We start from the raw sequence: 8850 nt of genomic DNA, 5'->3' as shown, positions 1-8850 counted from the left end.
AAAATTCCTTCTACCTCGCAGGTATATCCACAGCAAGGAAAAGCCGTTCAAATGCGCCGAATGCGGCAAAGGATTTTGCCAGAGCAGGACCCTGGCAGTTCACAAGATCCTACACATGGAGGAGTCGCCGCACAAGTGCCCGGTCTGTGCCAGAAGCTTTAATCAGAGGAGCAACCTCAAGACCCATCTGCTCACTCACACGGACATTAAGCCCTATCACTGCACCTCCTGCGGCAAAGTCTTCCGCAGAAACTGTGATCTGAGACGACACTCGTTGACCCATAATTTGGGAGTACCGTCCTCCCCGCCGCCGCCGTCGTCGGGCATACCCGTCTCGGGCGCGAGCACCGTCGTTCTCCAGGAGACGTCCTAGTGCGTCGCGCTCGAGGCGAGAAAATCCCGCGGCGTATCGCCGCGGCGCGTGTGACTTTCTCTCCCGAGAGAATCCCGAGAGAATCCGCGTCGCGGATCGCGACGTTCGTCTACTGCTACGAAGAAGAAGTCGAGACGCGGCGTCGAATCGACTTTTCGACCCGCGGCTGATTCGGACGCGCCGCTGCGGCGCGGGATTTCGATTTCTATGCGCGTACTCGGGCCCTCCGACTCTCATTGTATATCTACCTGCCAACACTATCTATCATCGTTAACGTTAGAGCGTAAACATTGTTATGTACATCACGATATAAGGCCGTATACGGATTCGTGCACGTCTAGATCTGTAATTATTCTATGTATGCGATGCGCAGTATAGGTACTCCGCGGAATCACGTTTGTAATCGGCGGCGAAGGGCCGGCGCGCGACCCGGCTCGCCCTGCCACTCTGTAACTGTGTATATCTACGTGTCCGTTGTGTTCTGTCTCTCTTTACACGTGTAAAAAATATATAAACATTTATTATTATTTTTTAATTCACTGTCGTCTGCACCCTCGTTCATTCTCTTCGTCCCCGGATCGACTGATTTTTCGGAATATACGTATGCGTATACGTACTTGCGCGCGCGCGCGCCGAGTAGTACTCATGAAGCGTTCATTCGAACGAACGAGTTCATCGCGCGAGCGTACCCACCCGACCCAACAAATTCCATTCCCCCTGGTATTAAACCGGGAGATTCTTGTCTCCTTCCTTTTTTATCCGTTCCACATATCCAGGCTAGGTATAAGCTGATGACGGGCCAAAGAGAAGGAGAGACAAAAGGATACGTCGGGCATAGAGGAGAAGTTAAAGAGTAGGAGGACGCGGAGGAGGAGAAGGAGGACGAAACGCGTGTATTGTGTTACAAAGAACGGGGCCGCCAGGTGCGCGCAGGACATGACACCGTGATACGTCTAGAGTTACGTTTCTTTTCTCGAAGGTGCCGGTCGGATGGCGGAGGAGGCTGAGGAGAGAGAGAGAGAGAGAGAGAGAGAGGGGGAAAAGGGGGGAGGAGGAAGAGGAGGTAGCGGGTCTCGAACGAGACGCTATTTCGGGTATACCCAGGGGTACGACGTCTCGAAGACGAGGAGGCGAGGTCTCCTCGCGTCGATAAGGAGAATCCTGCACGACCGGTCGACAACACACCGCCTGCCGCTCGTCCAAAAGGAGCACACGCGGTGCCCGTTGCCTTCGTCCGTGTATGCGCACGTAAACCCGGCGCGACTCCCAGGCGAGCTTTCATAAATTCTTACCGGCGGACGTTTTACCGCGAATTACGGCCCGTCGTTTTGCCGCAAAACCCGGCGTGTTGTTGGCAAAATCGTGTTTACGGCGTCGGGATACCGCGCACGGCACTCACGAAGACGAACGCAAGGGTAGCCCCGGCAGGACACTCGCCGCGCGGGAGAGTGTCCTGGACAGCCCCCGGTGTCGCAGGCGACACCGGAACGACTTCTCTCCGACGAGCGTCGCGTTCGCTTTTCGCTCTTGTGTGTCGCGTTCGTAGCTCGTAGCTGCGCGTTTGGATTTTAGACCGAGAGGAGACCGAGAGGACACGGATATTTGGACGGACTTCCGTGGCGCGCGCGTCTGCGGGATTTTCGACAATGACCATTGTGTGCTCGCGCCGCTTACGGACACCTTTCCGCCGTCGTCTTAAGCGGGCACGTGTCCGAGAGAGGTGGATTTTCCACCGAGGCCTCTTCGAGAACGACAACACAGATAGGTAGTGTAAACGGCAGCAACAATGAGTCCAACTTAAACTAGAACGACAGGGGCTTCGAATAATATTTTCGTAGGATCTCCGGCTGTTCTGGGAATATAAATGCTTCACTACGCGGTTAAATATCGAAAATATAGCGTCGTCGCGGGGTGCAGCAGGCAGGATTTTGTGCGTGCTCACGCAGCAAATTTTCCCCTCAAGCATAATTCCAGGAAATCCGAGGGAAATCGCGCGAAAATTAGTCGCTCGCCTCTCGTGTCAATCACCGGGTGTTTCGACAAGTGATTAGCGGAAATTGTGCGGAGCGAACGTTTACATAATAATTTGCGAGCGCACGCTGACGATACATTATCGTGCTCCCTTTCATTATCCAAGAAAGTTCGCGCCGGAGAAGATTGCGGAATCCGACGCTTATCTAATTATACGGGGGGTGGCCACGTGGGCGAATTTATAGCCGGCTTGCAGATAGCAAGGATAGCGCCCGCGCCCGCGCCCGCGCCCGCGCCGCGTACGACGACGACGACGCGTTTTCAATTAAAATAATCGTGTCATAATGAACGGCCAGGCCGATCGCCGCACCTCTTTTTTTTTTTCTCCTCCATCCGATCACACGTCGTACACACTCCGCTTCCTCTCGATAAACGGAGGGAAACCGGCAGCGGGGGTGGCCCATGCGAGAAAGGGGCGCGGGGAGAGCGCGTCACGGTGATTCGGAACGGAGCGGAGTGAGTTCCCTCGGGCATGCTGGAAGCGAAGAAGGAACCGAAAGGAGGGGAGTTTAAGGGGACATAGAAGGACCACACGCACGCGCCGCCCACAGATACGCTATCACTTGGCTACAACCGACGTGATCTGCATGCGCGTGTCCCCTCTTCGTCACGGAGTGGAGAAAAAAAGAGGAGACCAAGAAGAAGAAGAAGAAGAAGAAGAAGAAGAAGAAGGAGAAGAAGAAGAGGAGAAGGAGGAGGAGGAGGAGGAGGAGGAGGAGGAGGAGGAGGAGGAGAGGGCAGAGGGGAAGGAATATTTTCTTCCATTCATCCCCACTCACCTTCGCTGATTTAAGGAGTCGACGAAGCGTCGATAACGCGATCGTGTCGCACTAGTTTCTTTTTTCTCTCTTCACCTCGCGCCTCGCTCTCTTACCATCCCATCAATGAATTTGATCGTTAGGGACTAGACTTTCGAATGTTACGATCTCAACATTGATTCGTATATCGCAATCGATCCGTCGCTCGCCCTGTCGATTTGCGGGTGTTGCAATCGCGTCTATATTCGTATCCAGCACAATAGATGTGCTTTCAAATTGAAAAAAGAAATTTTCTCACGTCTTCTCAAAAGATCGCACAGAGCTCGATTCTCGGACTGACTGTGCGCGCGCGCGATGCCATCGCACGAGGCACCGGACGAGGTCTCGGAAAGATAGAGGGGAAATTTAGGAATCACCGCGACACTAGAGGAGACGCGATCCTTCCCTCTTTTTCTCTCTTTTCAACGCGGCGATAACAAGTGATCACCCGCGGCGCGACGTGTGTGTTGGCTTCGACGGTTTTTCCGCAAAACGATCCAGCAATAAAACGATTACATTATTACGACCGCGTAGTTACCAGTTATATCGGTTTCATCCGCGATTATCATAAAAAGAAGCGATCCCGAGGCGCGCGGTCATTAATCCCGCGGCTTCGAGTTGCACAATGGCGATATTCCCCGTCCCTCCCGCGAATAAGCGATATTTTCACAGCGTTCGCGGCCGAAACTCGCGCGAGCTACTCGTTGCGTAACTCAATCCCGGGCGTATTTACTACTTATGCAAATTGAAATCGAGCGTCCCGCGTAAATCGTAAATTTATTCCCGCCCCTTCTCACGCTCGGCCAAAGATATCGTCGTCATCAAGCCGCGCGTGCGCGCGCGCGCGATCGTGTATCGGGAAAGGATCGACGAACTTCGCGCGAGAGATCCGCACGCTTCGCGCTGCGAGAAAGTGCGTGCGTGCGTGCATACCGGCACGTGCGCCAGTATGCGTGCGCTTTTTTGCGTAAGAGCCCGTACGCACCGGGGTATAACATCTCCATACGCGGGAGAACGAAGTTGTACTTACCGATATACGATCGGCGGACGGTCGCGCGAAAGGCGGCCACCCGCGATACTGCAGGCGTGTATTGCTTAACAGCCGCGCCACGAGCATTTATAACGCTGCGCTGTGGCGACGCGGCAGCCTCCGCCATTCAACGAGGCTGCGCGATCGCCTCCTCCCTTATCGCGTGTGCGGAATTATTCGGCCTCGCGGACAAGTCGAACCGTGCCGGCCGGTCAATGAGAGAGGAACAAATCATCCGTGATATCGCGAACATGATTTACCTAAAGTACCATCGTCCGATCGCTACTTGCTCGTCGCTCGTCGCGAAACGAGAGCAAGTTTGCCGCGAATGCTCGCGAGCGACAGCCGCCGATACGTAGCGATTTTGACCGAAAAGTCGAAAAGCCCGACTCATTTGCCCTCGCGTCGGGATCGTCCGCGGCGTTCGTGATTGGCGGAACGCTGATGCGCGCGTGTACGGCCGGCTGCGTGCACGCGAGCGAACGAGCGAGCGAGCGAGCGACGGTGCGTGTGCGTGCGCGCTACGAAATACGGACGGACGGACAGGATGACGGACGGCGGGACGCCCAGGGCAACCGAGAGTGGTGACTCGCGCGACACAAGCTCACACTCGCCCACGCATTTCAGGCTCCGGACTCGAGAGAAGTCTTCTCTCTTCTTCTCTCTCTCTCTCTCTCTCTCTCTCTCTCTCTCTCTCTCTCTCTCTGGCGCACTCCCTTCTTTCGTCGAGCGGGCCACCCTTCTCTTGCCTGCCTCTTCGTGTTCTATCCTCTTTTTCTTTTTCCCCTCTTCCTCTCCTTCCCTCCTCATATCCTTCGTCCTCACCGTTGTACCTTGCTTGTCCGCGCGCACGATAGACCTGCACGCGTGCCTGGCCCGACGGACGCTTCTTTCTACCGACGATTGGTCCCCGATATTTAATCCTCCTACGCATACTTTGGGTCCTTTGGATAGAGCACCGCGAGGTGCTCTAGAAAACGACGCATACTTCGTCTTCGTCACACGATCGATCGATCTTCCTCTCTCTCGGCCAATCTAACCAACTCGGACCGAATTATCCGCAGCAACTGACGCAATTGAATTCGCAAAGTAGCGATCGAATGTCATATTGTTGCGATCGTGCGATCGCAAAATCGAGCCGTTGTTATTTTCGAAAGTTGCCGCGGTGCCGATGTGCCTCCCCCCCCCCTCCATCCCCCTCGGGCGAATCGGGTCATTTTGCCCATAGCTTGAGAGACTTTATTCTTGCGGCTGGCCGCAAGGATAGCACGCGCAACCGTCGCCGAGACGTTCGTCCGGATGTATCCAGAAACTACGTCCGAAGCACGTCGGATCATGGCCGCTCGTATACGCGATCTCTCGCAATATGTCACAACTTGCGGTCACCCTCGACTTCCCGCGGCCTTTGTTTGATGCGCGTTTCGTCAAGTGGCGCGCAGACCGTGACGAAGTGGAACCGAGACGCGCCGAGATGCGGATTTAAAAGGCGCTTTGAAATCACAAAGGAGATCATAAAGCGAGAATACCGGGGGACCCGAGTCGAAACTTTTGGTTCTACATTAACCCTGCAAATTCCGTCGAACTTGAAGGACCAGTGGAGAATTTCGAAATATAATGCTATACTAGCTATTATCCCACCTTTGTGACGCCACAGTCACCGCCGTTTTCTTCGTCTTGAAACTTGAAGCGTGAGGATTATTTAATATTCGATCTCATCTCCATATATTCTCTCCATTTTCACTCAATCTTTATTCTTAATTTAATGTCAGTTGTATATACAAATTTATTTATTCTTAATAATTTTAATAAAATTAATTTATTCTTAATTTAACAAAATCAAGATTTGATTTAGTTTTTTTACCAATACATGTGGTTCATGTCGCGGCATTCGCCGGCTAGAGGTACAGAAGAAGAACAAGGCGCGGCATTAAGGACGACCGTCTAAAATGTTTGAAATGTTTTGATACCGTTGATTGTTCATATCCGCCGCTCAGGGCGTACGTCGTCGATACGTGTGCACGCTATTCATCGGCCGACGTTGATTGTTTTTTGTGCGTGCGTCGCCGCGCGCGCATGTCTCCACGGCTGAATGGCGAACATACTGCGACGCGTACTACGTGTATCGATAAGTTGCTTATCACTCCTGTTGGTGAAATAATTAACCAGACTCTCTTCTGTCTGCGTTAATTACAACAGACGTTTCTCCGAGTTGATCGTACCCACGCGAGTGCGGTATCAGCGCATTAATGCCACGATGGAATATATCCGATAGGAGCAAGCGGGAGCAGGATACTGGATGCAGAAGGATGAAGGACGTGGGGCATCGAACAAGAGCAACGTGCATTCCCAAGTGTGTCAAAGTATTTGGTGTGCAGAATATTATTCGCTTTAACGAGAGTTTGACAAATTTTTTATGAATAGAGAGAGGACCCGAGGCGAAAATTAGAATCCAAGTTTGGCAAATCCTAAATGCAGATAGAATATCGAGATATAATGAAATATTAAACAATGCTTGGATACGTCTTTTCAAACTTAAACATGGAAAAAAACGACTGTGACCGTGTGGCTCATCGATGATGAGACAATAGCTATGGTAGGGTAATATTTCGAGATTTTTCACTGGTCGATTCTTCAAGTTTGGATGGAATTTGCAGAGAGTTAATGTAGGACGAAAAATGTCGACTTGGGTATAAATCGGGGGAATGCGGTATTCTCAGTACCACGTAGTAACAGTAGACATAAAACGTCAAACCGCCACTTGTCACCTCGGCACTATGACTAATCGATCGGATGAAGAGAGGATCCTAAACAGGATCAAGACGTAATCTCCTATGGTCCGTAATCTTTTCGGATTAGCTCGTTAAGACTAGATTTCCGCACCTTTCGCGTGTGAAAGACAGGATATGCGGATTAGCGTGTCGCTTTTCGACGAACCGGTCTAACCCGCGCGCTGTTGTATCTCCGAAGCGAATCACACAAAGCCGAATAATCCGACGCTATGTAAAGTCTTTCTCTCTCTGCTTCGCAGCAAAAAAATAAACAAATCTTATAAAGCTCTAACGGCTCCCTACACAAAATACACAAAATACTTTTCTCTCTCCCCTGCCTCCCCCCCCCCTCTCTCTCTCCCTCTCTCTCTCTCTCTCTCTCTCCAGGATACTTCAACCAATATAATTACGATGCGTATAGCGCGCGAGGAAGAGAGCCGAAGGTGCATCGGACTTGACCGATTTCCGAGATCGCGGTAAATTATCCGAGCGACGCGAGCCTTGCTCGCGCTCACGTTGCCTTGTTAATCTACAGATATTAATTTCCTGCGAGTTATCCTTTCTCTCTTTCTCCTCTCTGTGTCTCTCTCTCTCTCTCTCTCTCTCTCTCTCTCTCTCTTTCTCTCTCTCTCTCTCTCTCTCTCTCTCTTTCTCTCTTTAACCCCTTCCCTCTCTCCCACGTCCCATCCGCACGCCATTAAGCTCGAACGTGGCGTTTGACTCACCTTTGAGTGAAACATTGTTAAACACAGGCAGAGTGGCTAAGAGCATGTTCGTGGTGGTCGAAGTGGAAGATGGTTTCCTCGTCGGAGAGGCCTCGCGGCGCTTAAATCTCGAGAGTTTATGCGATCCTGCCGGTTCCCTCGATCGTTTTACGCGCGCGCGCGTCTACGTAGCCTGTACGACGATCTATCTACCTGTAGTCGAGAGACGGAGAGAGCGAGAGCGTGAGCGAGAGAGAGAGAGAGAGAGAGAGAGAGAGAGAGAGAGAGAGAAAGAAGAGAGTACTACTCTCAGGACGTATCTTTCACCTCCCAAGAAACGAAGAGATAACGTAATTTTACGTGTGAATGCTTCGGGGCGTGTGGATGAGAGCAGGTACCTGGACGCCCAATAGCGCGTCCAGATAACGCCGGCCAATAATTTACCGACCTGATTCATCTCGGGTTCTCTATCTCGCGGTCCGGGAGTATATATGCCTTTATTAATTAACGCGCGCGTCGAAACCGACCCGCGGTTTCCGAAAAAATTTCGCCCGCGTTTCGGGAGTCGCCGCTGTCGCCCCATCGTGCGTCGATCCTACCTAGCAGCGGTAGTCGTCGCGTCTCGATAATTGAGCCGTCGTCTCTCAAAAAGACGCTTGAACATAAAGTCAGACTATTTCACGCGGTATTTCACGCTATTCTTTCGCGAGCGTAGAAAGCGCGGGATGCGTAAAATCGCGCGGCGTGTAAAATAATCGCGCCGAAGAGCCGTCTGTTTAACTTACGATCCCCGCTGTTCCGGTCTCCGACAATATCTTGGAAGACGGTTCGAGACGGGATCTCGAGACGGAATTTCGTAAAGGTAATATTGTATATTGACGCTAAGCACACGCGCGCCGAGAGATCGTTGCTGCGCGCGAGGCCTCGTCGCTTCCCGTTCGCTCCTCTTAAACGCACAAAACGACAGTTCGGCGCTCTCTCGCGCGCGCGCGCCGTCGGATATTCCTATTTTATTTTTCACCGCGTTTACCGCCGGGCGGCACTAATATCCCATAAACAGTGAATGATGATAGAGAAAAGAGCGAGAGGAGAATGAATATAGACGCGCGAAGACGCAGGACAACAGGAAGAAGGTGGGTGGGGGGGG

The 8850-nt window shown here is 52.1% G+C and overlaps 1 protein-coding gene across 1 annotated transcript in view; it reads left to right on the top strand.

The window, feature by feature from the left end:
- Positions 1–864, top strand: part of LOC105180486 (protein sister of odd and bowel) — a 3683-nt gene extending 2819 nt beyond the window's left edge. Inside the window, exon 2 of the mRNA XM_025299807.1 lies at positions 22–864. Within this exon, the coding sequence (XP_025155592.1) occupies positions 22–373 (352 nt within the window). The 3' untranslated portion in view covers positions 374–864. The remainder of the gene's footprint in view (positions 1–21) is intronic.
- The last annotated feature ends 7986 nt before the right edge of the window (positions 865–8850 follow it).

This window comes from Harpegnathos saltator, unplaced genomic scaffold, assembly GCF_003227715.2.
Source record: "Harpegnathos saltator strain DR-91 unplaced genomic scaffold, Hsal_v8.6 scaffold293, whole genome shotgun sequence".
In the NCBI taxonomy this organism is placed as follows: domain Eukaryota; kingdom Metazoa; phylum Arthropoda; class Insecta; order Hymenoptera; family Formicidae; genus Harpegnathos; species Harpegnathos saltator.
Note: the sequence above shows the minus strand (reverse complement) of the source record. Positions and strands in the feature narration are given on the sequence as shown.